Source organism: Cervus canadensis, chromosome 2 (genome assembly GCF_019320065.1).
Source record: "Cervus canadensis isolate Bull #8, Minnesota chromosome 2, ASM1932006v1, whole genome shotgun sequence".
Lineage (NCBI taxonomy): Eukaryota > Metazoa > Chordata > Mammalia > Artiodactyla > Cervidae > Cervus > Cervus canadensis.
The window spans coordinates 21,172,626-21,185,677 of NC_057387.1; the positions used below are offsets into that span (position 1 = coordinate 21,172,626).

The following is a 13,052-nucleotide window of genomic DNA, read 5'->3' on the forward strand; positions in this document are numbered from 1 at the left end:
CCTTCTCCAGGGGATCTTCCCAACCCAGGGATTGAAGCCAGGTCTCCTGCATTGCCGGCAGATTCTTTAGCCGCTGAGCCACCAGGGAAGCCCAAACAGCAGAGGGGGCATCCCTGGGTGGGCGTGAAGAATTGATGCTTTTGAACTGTGGTGTTGGAGAAGAGTCTTGAGAGTCCCTCGGACTGCAAGGAGATCCAACCAGTTAGCCCTAAAGGAAATCAACCCTGATTATTAATTTGGAAGAACTGATGCTGAAGCTCCAATACTTTGGCCACCTGATGCAAAGAGCCGACTCATCAGAAAAGACCCTGATGCTGGGAAAGATTGAAGGAAAGAGGAGAAGGAGATGACAGAGGGTGAGATGGTTGGATGGCATCACCGACTCAATGGACATGAGTTTGAGCAAGCTCTGGGAGATAGTGAAAGACAGGGAAACCTGGGGTGCTGCAGTCCATGGGGTAGCAAAGAGTAAGCCACGACTGAGTGACTGAATAACAAGCATAGAACCAAAGATCCAATTTCGGGGGTTGAGGCCGAAAGTGGACAAGGAGGCCCCGAAGTGGTTTATCAGATCTCCCGAAAGACAGATGCTCTCCACTTAAGCTTTTGGAGCAAGACTTGCTTGGTGGTGTTGTTGACAGTTTCCCTTCACCAGTAGGCGCCTGTCACTTTAAGACAAACACCAGGAAGTTAAAAGTGAATGGGAGAAGCGAACTATGGAAATTCTGGCTGCTCGGATCTCCCCCGGGGAGTATTTGAGAGTTCCAGCGAGCGTCTGCAGCTGAAAAACCGAGAGGTTGTAGGGTTAATCCTTCCTGCTTAAAGCGGGTTGGCCCACTTTTTATTCCCTCAGCTGGGGTAAAGGGTGCGGCTGAGCGGGCGGGGTGCCGGCTGAGAGGTGTGGAGCCGAACAGCCCCTCCCCATTGGCTATTGCTGATTTGGTAGTTTGTTGCTTTATGTATCTTTGAAAAGAGCCAGAATTGCAGTGTGCTCTAGATCGCAGCGGTAGGATCTGCTGGTGTTGAGGCAAAGGCATTGATTTCGAGTACCACAGCCAACCTCTCAGCTCTGGGTCTCAGCTCTGGGTCTTGTAGCCGCAGGGCTCTCCCATCCAAGGTGTAGTAATTCCCTGTGGCTAGGAGGACACCGCTATCTGGCTTCCTCAAAGGTATCTGCTGTTTCAGCCTTTATTTATTGATGCCACAGCCAGGTCTTACTGCAAGATGTTAACTGATGTGTGTTTTCTATCTTTTGTCATCCTTTCTTTCAGACAGGTTACACTAACGCAGCCCCGTGAAAATCTCTGGAGACCATGGCCAAGAAAAGAGTTGCTGTGATTGGGGCAGGTGTGAGTGGGCTCAGCTCTATCAAGTGCTGCCTGGAAGAAGGCTTGATGCCCCTCTGCTTTGAAAGGTCTCATGACATCGGAGGGCTGTGGCGGTTCCAGGTAAACCTCCTGGTTCCTTAATACTTGGAACTCTGGCCGTAACTAGGTGCAAAAGATATTTTATCTTGTGTCAGGAAATATGATGTGCTTCATAGTGATTCAACCAGCTAGGCTTCAGCTTGCTGATCCCTTCTCAGCAACCATCACCACAGGTTCTATGCAGATTCCTCTTTCCCGAGGCTGGAAGCAAACATGGGACAGAAGTATCACTTTGTTTTTTTTCCTTTACTGATGACTATGAAAATGGCACAGAGATCATTTTCATTTACAGATCTTCCTTGATTGACAATGAAATTACATCTTGATAAGCCCATCATAAATTGAAAATATCCTAAGCTCAAAATACATTTAATACACCTAACTTGGTAAAGAACCTGCCTGCTATGCAGAAGACCTACTACAATGCAAGAGCCCACCTGCAGTGCAGGAGAGGCAGGTTTGATTCTTGGGTTAGGAAGATCCCCTGGAGAAGGAAATGGCAATCCACTCCAGTACTCTTGCCTGGGAAATCCCATGGACAGAGGATACTGGTGGGCTACAATCCATGGGGTTGCAAGAGTTGGACACAACTTAGTGACTAAACCACCCCTTAACACCAGAGCTGCACCTAGCCTACCTTAAATGTGCTCAAAACACTCACATTAGACTACACAGGCAAAATCATCTCACACAAAGCCTATTTTATAATAAAGTGTTGAATATTTTATAATTTATTGAATATTATACTGAACATGAAAACCAGAATGGTTGTAAACTGATCAGTTGTTTACCCTCCTGATCTGTGACTGGGTGGAAGCTGCCACTGCCCAAAAGCATCAGAGTATGGTATGAAATATTGCTAACCCAGGAAAAGATTAAAATTCAAAATTTGAAATGTGCTGTCTATTGAATGAATATTGCTTTTAAACTATTGTAAAGTCAAAAAAAATCACAAGTTGAATCATGTTAAGTAAGTTGAGGAGTGTCTGTAATAAGTTTTGCTGCTATCTGGAAGAGGGCAACAATCTCCGTGGTTCCAGGGTGCCGGGGTCCAGCCCCAGAAGGATCCAGGGGAACCCTCAGGATGAACGGCGTCGGCGAATGAGAGAGAGTGTGAGACAAAGCTCGGGGCTAAGTCTGAAGTTTATTTTTGCACGGCCCCTTTATACCCTTAACAACATCTTTGGGGGAAGTGCATGTTGCTTACACACAGGTCATCTCAAAACATTACAACAAATTGACCTTCAACAGAAACAGGACGTTACCTACATACTTTTTCCTTCACAAGAGTCTTTCTTATCATTTGGCCTTCAGGCCGGCTAACATTTTATGGCTTGCACCTGGTGTGGCTTAAGCAACTTCAGTAGCTGACCCTGTTTTTCTTATAATTAATCTATTTCCTTTCTAATAAGCGTCATCTTTATGGGAACTAGATAGGATTACATTTTTACAGAAGAGAAAGGCGAAGGACTGCAGAAACAGCAGATATGGCACAAAACAGGCTCTTAGTCTAAAAGTTAACCACCTGCAAGAAGTCGCCAGCTAATCTCTATCTAAAGTGTTTTTTGTTAGGCACATTGGTGGCTATCATATTTGTGGAGCTTTTTTCACCGCGTGAAGGGGCCTATGCTTAATAGTTTTTGTTAGCATACTGTGCTTAGGATGTTTGGAACAATCAAGAGCATTTTGTGCAATGAGATCACATATTTATCAAAGAAGCCAGAATGCCAGCAAAAGGGTTTGAATTGAAGCATTTCATTCATCTCTGGTCCCTTCATAGGGTACCAGCATCCAGAAGATTTATTAATTAGGGTTTTAAGTTGGTCCTCATTCAGTGAAAGAGGAGCAGGAGAGCTCTCGGCAGGCAACACAAGAATCCGCAACAGGGCAAACAAGAACAGCAGCAGAAAAAGGGGGGAGGATACAGGGTGGGGTAGAGGCCGAGGCCAACCTGGAGGGTCCCTTATCCTAGACGGCCTTGCCTGTCAGGTTTTTTTCCTGGTGACCTCGTCATGGATGGGGTCCCGGATGGCCTTGCCTGCCCGGTATTTTCTTCATGACCTCGTCACGGGCGGGACCCCCCATAACGGCTCCCGACACCAGGGTGTAACAAAATGACAATATGTGAAGTGGCAAGACAATTTAGAATGGTTACTCTTGGTCTGCATTAATCAGTAAGTGATCTAGAATATAGTTTACAGCTCCTTCCAGGAATTCCTCTTCTAATCTTACTGTTTTTGTTTGTTTGTTTGTTTGTTTCCTTCTTTCTTTTAAAATTCTAGTAACTTTAAACAATTCTCTAATAATTCCAGTCCCTGAATAGGATATAAAATCTGGCCTAAAAGAATCAAAAAATTCTTTGAGCTTTTTTTTTGCTTGAGAAATCAAATGAGTAGTCCTATCTTCAGAGGAGGGCAGCAGGCACATGCAACTAGGTTTTCTTGTCCTTGCACAGATAAAGTTGTTGCTTTAATATGCACACCCAGCCCTGCAACTAACATATTAAGGTATCATCTAACTTAATGATAGTTAAGCTTATTATTTGTCAAAGAATATTAAGCTCCTTAACTGCCTCCAAAGCAACATCCACTGGGTTTGCTTTTAAACTCACTTTTTAAAGCCAGTGAATGGTATTAAGGTGTCCAGATTTGTTTCATATTTCATAAAGACAAACACAGTGTTTGTTAGCTACTTCAAAGTGGTTTCACAGCATTCCTGCTGTTGTGCATCTTGCCTCTGTCTTGGCAACTAACTGACAACAGTTCTTATTCAGGTCTAGGGTGAACACCCCTTAGCACACCACCCCTGCCTCAGTCATAGTCAGTCTTGCACATGGACTGAGAAGGCTATTAATTAATATTTTGTAATCAATAGAAAATTTTACTTTAGAAACCCAGCCATAACATAGTGTAGAGTTTAAGGGCATAGTCTGGGTTCAAATTTTGTGTCTGCACCAACTAGCATTACTGTGACTTTGGGGAAAATCATTAAATCTCTCTGTACCTCTATGTTATCATCTTTAAGAAGGAGATACCCGCTTCACAGAATTATTGTGGAGGTTAAGTGAATAATTATGTCATCACTAATAACAGTGGCACAGTAAGTGCTACACATCGGTTGTTATTCAGTAGGCCAAATGTAGGGCCCACGTATTTGGCGTCTGGTAAGCATCCTAGGCAGGTTTGGCAACTACTGATCAGGTAGGAAATTGGTTAAAGGTTCACCATCCTACCTGATTATCAGGTTTCTAGCATTTATCTCCAAAGTGGCTTAAACTTCTTCTCTGTTAAAAACTCAACTTGCAGTTTGTTCTGATGATACTCTTGGCAAAATTTCAACACCTTATGAACTGCTTACTTGAAAATAAATAAGCTATATTTCATCGTAATGCTCTGACGTCTGTTAAGACAGACCACATCTGTGTCTATAATATATAACATATATTTTTTACATCTATTATACACACACACATACACACCACTAGAATTCTAGAGCCAAAGGCCATGCCTGGCATGTATTAGACACCAAACATATTTGCATTTTATAAATGAATCCTTGAGAAGGAAAATTTCTTGGGTGGCTGCTTAGACTGCTTGTGGAAATAGACCTTCATTCTCACATATTCCAGTTACACAGTTGTGACACCTGAGGTATTTGTTAACATTTGTTAATTGCAAATTAAGCCTGTTTGACTTGTTGATGCTGGTTTCCTCAAACATTTCCTTTGAGATCTGCTTTTCTTTCACCTCCTTGCTTGTTATTTGGAGCCTTCTCCCCCACCCTACCCCTCTCACATTTTTGTAATTTCATTGGGGGTTTCATTTATATAAGATCATCCCAAGCATATTGGAATTCCACTGTTGCTACAAGGTGTCCAGTAAGTCACTGGGGACTCAGGGCTTCCATTTTCTTTTTTGTAATAGGTCTCAGGGATTCAGGATACGTGCCTTTCTTCTTGACCTCTTCATTAATGTTAGATCAGACTGAGGGTGAAACATAGGTAGTGAAGTGAGACATATCGCTTTAATGTTCATTACTACAGTATTACTTTATAAACAAAGTGGCTTAAAATGATAAATCGCTTGGGAAATGTTGAGGCTTTAATAAGTATGCAATGCTGTAGAATAATTTTTAATTTTAGTTAAATTTAAAAAATTTCAATGCATACCAACGGAAGCAATGCAGCAGCAGCAGCAGTGCTTCTGAAACTTGAAAATTAAAATGAATCACTGGACATTTTGCTAAAATGTACATTCTGATTCATTAATCTGGGGATGGTGCCAAGATGCTATATTTCAAATAAGCCCCCAAGTGATGTTGATCCTGCTGATAATTACACTTTGAGTAGTAAAGTTCTAAAGTGTATATGTTATACAAAGATACCATATTGATACAATATAATATAAAGTAAGGCATGTTTAATACATTTTGATTTAAAACATAAAATTAAGTAATAACCACTCTTAGATGGATAGGTCTTTTAAATTCTTAAATATATCCCCCTCCAAAAAAGACAACTGAATGGATACAAAAATACTTAGAAGGTTAACTATAGAGCTGCTGCTACTGCTGCTGCTAAGTCGCTTCAGTTGTGTCCGACTCTGTGCGACCCCATAGACGACAGCCCACCAGGCTCCCCCGTCCCTGGGATTCTCCAGGCAAGAACACTGGAGTGGGTTGCCATTACCTTCTCCAATGCATGAAAGTGAAAAGTGAACGTGAAGTCACTCAGTCGTGTCGACTCTCAGCAACCCCATGGACTGCAGCCTACCAGGCTCCTCTGTCCATGGGATTTTCCAGGCAAGAGTACTGGAGTGGGTTGCCATTGCCTTCGAATTCAACATAGTACTGAAGTCCTAATGGACCAGTTCAGCAAGAAAAAATAATTCACTCAGAAAGAAGTATCTCCGTTTGCAGGTGACATGATCCTAAATATAGAAAATCCTAAAGAATTCACACAAAAAAAACCAGAATTATTAAACAAATTCAGTGAAGTTTCAGGATACAAAATTGATACATAAAAATCAGTTGAACATATCCCAACAATGAAGTATCTGAAAAAACAATTTTTAAAGCAATCCCATTTGTCATTTCAAACCTATAAGATAGTTAGGAGGTGAAAGATCTGTACACTGAAAACTATAAAATATTGATGAAAGAAACTGAAAAAGACATATAACTGAAAAAATATGCTATGTCCATGGATCAGAAAAGTTAATATTGTTGTTAAAATGGCTATACTACTGAAAGTCATCTATAGATTCATTGCAAGTGGATATAGATTCTTTACCAGCTGAGCCACAGGGGAAGCCCCACAGATTCATTGCAATCCCTATCAAATTCCAAAACATTTTTCATAAAAATAGAAAAAAATCTAAAATTTATATTGAACCACAGAAGACTTCAAATAGGTAAATCAATCCTAACAGAAAAAATAAAAAAAAAAAAAAAAAATGGAGGCATCACACTTCCTAATTTCAATCTATATTATGAAGCTACAGTAATTAAAACAGAGGTACTGGCATAAAAATAGACACCCATACCAATGGAACAGAATTCAGGGCCAGAAATAAACCCATGAGTATACAGCCAACTAATATTTCATAAAAGACCCAAGAATACCCAATGGGGAAAAGACAGTCCCTTCAGTAAATGACACTAGCAAAAGTACATGCCCACGCATACACAAAGATGAAATTGGACCCCTGTCGTACACCACTCACCAAAGCTAAGTCAAAATGGACTAAAGACTTAAATGTAAGACCTGAAGACACAAAAATTCTAGAAGAAAACAGTGGTAAAAAGTCCATTGACTTTAGTGTTGGCAATTTCTTTTGAATATGATACCAAAAACACAAGTAACAAAAGAAAAAATAAAAAAGCAGGATTACATCAAACTGAAGATTTTGTACAGCCAAAAAAAAAAAGAAAGAAAAACTCAACAACATGAAAAGGCAACCTGTAGAATGGGAGAAAAATATTTGCAAAATACATATCTGATAAGGGGTTTACATCCAAAATAAGGAGCTTATAAAACTCAACATCAGAGAAATAACCAATCAGGAAAGGGGAACTTAATAGACATTTTCCAAAGAAGACATACAGACGGCTTAAAAAAAAAAAAAAAAAAGATCCAGTTAAAAAACGGACAGAAGGCTTGAGTAGACATTTTTCCAAAGAAGATATAAAAATGGCTAATAGGAAAATGAAATAGTGCCCAGTAACATTAATCCTCAGGGAAATGCAAATCAAAACCACCATCAAAATTTTAAAATGAAATATCACTTATTAGCATGGTTATAGAGTAGGGCACTAAAGAGCTGAGTGAAAGGTCAATAGGATGGATGGGGCTTGCTGACAGTGGTGCTCACTGAAGAATGATCTGACTAAGCCGTGTCTTGGGGAACCCCCAAAGAATCTATCTGTAAGTCTTTGCTTCTTGGATTTCTTACATTCACTAGAAAAAGTTCTTTCCATCTCTTGCTCTGACAATATATGTCTGATTACCTACATCCTGTGGGCTGACTGAGAAGACTGGAAGTCTCAATATTCAACATGCAAAAGTTTCATTTATTATTCCTGATTTCAACACAGTACCCACCTGTCTTCTGCCTTTTACTATTCTGTGGTGTTCCATCCTGGTGCCTTTATTTTGCCCTTTACAGAAAATCTGCTTTTAGACTGCTGCCATGTAAGACAGGCACTGTAACCCAGCTATATGTTGAGAAGGACAGGCTCTTGGAAACCAACTGCTTAAACAGATTTTTAAATCAGTTCTCTTGTTTTTAACCCCATTTTAACTCCCATTTCCAGAGGTACCCAGTGTTTCGAACTCTGAGTAGTATGAATTCGTGGTATGTAAATCAGTTTTCTCAGTTTCCCCCTCTGCCAACTTATAATTGCATTTTCTCAGGTCTGCTAAATTAGTTTGCACTCATGCATCTGCTTTTTATCTTTCAAATTTTGTAACTTATCTCCCATTTTCTTTGTCTTTTTGAGTTTATTTTCTTAAGCCCTTTACTTTCCTTTTAGAGGGGCTTTGGGAAGGACATGAGCTGTCAGTGTATGTTTAATCTGTCGGGTCTAACCAGAAGTCCTTTCAATTTTTTTTATACTACATTTCAATAATGAATAGAAAAATCACAAAGCAAGAAATTAAATTTAGACTGCAGCTATCTCTTTCCAAATGTAGCTTTCTATAAGTTCCTTCTTTCTGAGTATGACCACTGGTTATTTTATTTTAATAAAACCAATAAACTCATATGACAAATGTTTTACCATGATTTAAAATGGATAGATGTTCTAGCATAACTTTTGAATGTAACTAAATAATCTGCTAAATTATAATACATCCAGCTAAAATATTCTTTTATGATTGAATCAAATGAATTTTTTCTACCTATAATAAATGCTCTTTATTATCTGTGGAATATACATTTTATCTGCCACTGCTTATATTTCAGATTATCTAGGACACCTGAATTTAAATTCATTAATAGGTTTTTCTAGTTATAAACACATTATGTTCTTGATAACAAAACACTTTAAATCAGATGCCTACATAAGAAAACCTAGATAATTCACATATGATTTTAATTTGGAATATAAAATTTTTCTCAACAGTTTTTATCAGTTATTACTAACTGATAATGTGTGGCTGTTAACTTTGGCTACACACTGAACAATCACCTGGGAACTTTAATAAACTTTAACAAATATTGCTATCAGCCCATCCACATTCTGGCTTTATTGGTCTGGAGTGCCAATAAAACTCTCCACTGGTTATTTCTAATGCACAACCAACATGGAAACCTTTGGCCTTCAGCCTTTACCCCTGCTTTCCCACGTGATAAATGAGGATGACATTGCATCTTTAAAACAAAATCAATAAGAGTTTATTGAATAAACATTTCTGGACCTCAGACTACATTAGATGGCATGGTGAAACAGAGTTATATAACCAGCCCTCAGGTATTTTTCAATTTAGCTAAGAATGTGTGGAGAAAGGACTTCTGAGGTGGATGGGATAAACTCTGGTGCCCTGAGCTTTCTAGGGCCAGCACATGACCTCTTATCAGTAGATCTCAACCTTATCTACATGTTAGACAAGGAGTAATTAAAATAGGGTCTCTGGGAGAAGGGACCAGGCATTAGTATTTGAGAGTTCCCCATGTGATCCCTGTGTGAAGACAACACTGAAAACAGTCCTAAGACAGCTGGGGTCCCCTGGGATTCAGAGAGTGTCAAAGGAACAGAAGGTCCACACTGTTCTCATTCCTCCTACTGAAGGCGAGTCATTTTTCTCTGTTCTTCTGCCCTTACTATTGCCTCCGATCCCTTCAGTTTAAATTACACTACCCTATGTCCCCATTCTCTTTTTTCACATGAATTTCCTATTCAATACAAGTCATGTGCTTTGGCAGGAAATATGATCAAGGTATGTCTGTATAGGGGAAGATTATTCACTGATGGTAGAAAATACTAAAATGCAGGAGTAGAAGCTCCTTTTTCTACTCACTGACCTGATACTGCTCTGCCCTCACATAAAAGTAGTGAGCTGACAGTAATAAGCACTACCAAGGATCCAATCGGGTGTTGAGAAGGGCTTGAAGGTTTTTGTGGACATACAATATTTCATTGTCTTAATTATTTGAAAATTAATAGAAATATATGATTATTGTCACATATAAGGGGTAAGATCTGTGATTCATTTAGCTCAATGACCCCCAACAGACCTGCTGTGGAAAGCATCGGTCTACTCCTTCTACTTGGAAACTTCGAACCTTTGGAAAACAAGGACAGACGTGTATGTTTTAGCATTAAGATAGTGGGGTTTTTTGTTTTGTTTTGTTTTGTTTTGGCAGTGCTGGGTCTTGGTTGCAGCATGCAGGATCTTTAGTTGCAGCATGAGAACTATTAGATGTGGCATGTGGGACCTAGTTTCCTAACCAGGGATCGAACCCGTGCCCTCTACTTTGGTACAGTGTGGCGTTTTAGCCACTGGACCACCAGGGGAGTCCCTAATATAGTGTTTTTATTACTTTAGAAATATCTGCTGAATGAATGAAGTCAAATTTAATAGTTAGGAATATTTCTACCCCTGCCCTCACAAACACCTTGTTTTCAAAAGGACCTAACCACTAATTAATTTTTTTAATGTGCTATTACAAATAATATGTTTACATAAACTTTAATTTTAGAACTGTGTTAGGTTTACAGGATTATTAGGAAAATAGTACAGAGTTCCCATATACCTCATGTCCAGATATTATTAACATCTTACATTAGTGTGATAACATTTGTCATAATTAGTGAACCAATACTGATACATTATTATTAACTGAAGTCCATGCGTTATTCAGATTTATTTGGGCTTATTTTTCCTAATGACCTTTCTCTGTTCCAGCTGTCGTGTCTCCTTAGGCTCCTCATGGCTGTGTCAGTTTCTTAGCCTTTCCTTGTTTTTGATAACCTTGACAGTTTTGAGAATCACTGGTTAGATATTTTATAGAAAATCCCTCAGCTGGGATTTGTCTGATGTTTTCATCATGGTTAGACTGGGGTTATGAATTTTGGGGAGGAAGACCTTAGAGGTAGAGTGCCATTCTCATCACATCATATGAATGCTACACTCTATCACACTTATCACACTGATTGATGTTAACCTTGACGACCTGCCTTGAAATGGTGTTTATCAGGGTTTGTCACTGTGAAGTTTCTCTTTTTTCCTCCTGTGTCATACTGTACTCATTGGAAGAAATTCACTGCGCACAGTCCACACCGAAGAGCAAAGTTGGCTATTCTAGGCTTTTTGTCTTTCCACATAAAATTTAGAATCAGTTTGTCAACATCTACAAAATAGCTAGCTGGGATATTGACTGGGACTGCATTGAATGTATAGATCAAGTTGGGAAAACTGACATCTTAACAATATTGAGTCTTCCAATCTATGAGTATAGAATATGTTTTCATTTATTTATATCTTTGATTTTCTTCTTCTGTGTTTTATATTACCTGGATATAAGTCTCATACATATTTTGTTAGATTTTTACCTAAGCATTTAATTTGGGGAGTCTTATTATAAATGGTATGGTATTTAATTTCAAAGTCCAATTTTTCCTTTCTGGTATATAGGAAAGCAGTTAGCTTTTATATATTACCACTGTAGCCTGCAGCCCTGCTCTAATTGCTTATTAGTTCCAGGAACTTTTAAAAATTCTTTGGAATTTCCTGCCTAGACAGACAGTCATATCATCTGCAAACAAAAATCACTTTACTTATTCCTTCCCAATATGTATACCTTTATTTCCATTTCTTACCTTATTACATTAGTTAGGACTTCTAATACAGTATTTAATAGAAGTGTTAAGAGAGGCTGTCCTTGCCTTGTTCTCAATTTTATGGGTAAATTGTTCATTTTCTCACTATTAAGTACAATGTTGTTGTGTTCGTCACTCAGTCGTTTCCAACTCTTTGCGACCCCATTGATGGTAGCCCACCAGGCTCCTCAGTTCATGGGATTCTCCAGGCAAGAATACTGGAGTGCGTTGCCATTCCCTTCTTCAAAGTATAATGTTACCTGTAAGTATTTTGTAGATGTTCTTTATCAGATTGAAGGTGTTTCCCCTCCTAGTTTGCTGAAGGTTTTTATCATGAAGGTGTGGTATAAATATTTCTACAAAAATAAAAGAAAAATCCTACCTCCTTAATAAATCAATTTGTTTTTCCTACCTTCAAGTTTTATTGGACTTTGGACTTCAGATGCCAGTTGTTACCAGGTTGTTACCTAAACTTCTGACCAACTGGCTATAAATCAGAAATTCCCATGACCCTTTCCTTGGGTTTGCTTAATTTGCTAGAACAGCTCACAGAACACAGAAAACCCATTTGTTTACTCACTGGATTACCAGTTTCTTATAAAAGTATGTAGCTTGGGAACAGCCAAAGGGAGAGATGCACAGGGCAAGGACACTGAGCTTCCATGCCCTCTCTAGGCACTCTGCTCTCCTGATCTTTTCAGGTTCACCAACCTGGAAGCTCCCTAAATCCTACTCTTTTGGGTTTCTGTGGCGGCTTCATGACATAGGAATGATTGATGAAATCACTGGGCATTGGCTACTGACTGATTCAACGTCCAGTCCCTCTCCCCTCCCCAGAAGTCAGAAGGGGGCAACTGAAAGTTACAACCCTCGAATCACGGTTTGCTCCATTGGTAAGCAGGCCTACCATTAGCTGCTTTCTAAGAGTCGCCATACTAACACAACAAAAGACTTTAATCACTCTCAACACCTGGGAAATTACAAGAGTTCTGGGAGCTCTGAGCTAGGAGCTGCGTAGAAAGACCAAATATACATGAGAAATATATTTTGATCATCTAGATGACCAAATAAATATTTCTTATAAGTCACAATATCACAGACATTTAATTTATTTCATTTTTATATTATAAATAATACTATCAACATACATTAACATAAATTTTTGTCTACAATACTGAATCTTTCTTCAAATGGCTGTCAAGCATTTTCATATTCTTGCTACATGACTCTCCAGAAAACATTGTACTGAGATTTCGTTTTTGCTAACACTGAGTAGTTGTCTTTTAAATTAGTGAAAATAAGGTA

The 13,052-nt window shown here is 39.0% G+C and overlaps 1 protein-coding gene across 3 annotated transcripts in view; it reads left to right on the plus strand.

Annotated features, from left to right (window-relative positions):
- Window positions 1-740: 740 nt before the first annotated feature.
- The window catches only part of LOC122435108 (flavin-containing monooxygenase 5), a 31,005-nt gene continuing 18,693 nt past the window's right edge, over window positions 741-13,052 (plus strand). Inside the window, exons 1-2 of one of the 3 annotated variants that reach the window (XM_043459019.1) lie at window positions 741-1,169; window positions 1,272-1,448. In XM_043459019.1, the coding sequence (XP_043314954.1) occupies window positions 1,314-1,448 (135 nt within the window). In that variant the 5' untranslated portion in view covers window positions 741-1,169; window positions 1,272-1,313. Of the gene's footprint in view, window positions 1,170-1,271; window positions 1,449-12,397; window positions 12,641-13,052 lie in introns of those variants that run through there. The other 2 variants (XM_043459027.1, XM_043459035.1) reach the window with 2 other exon arrangements.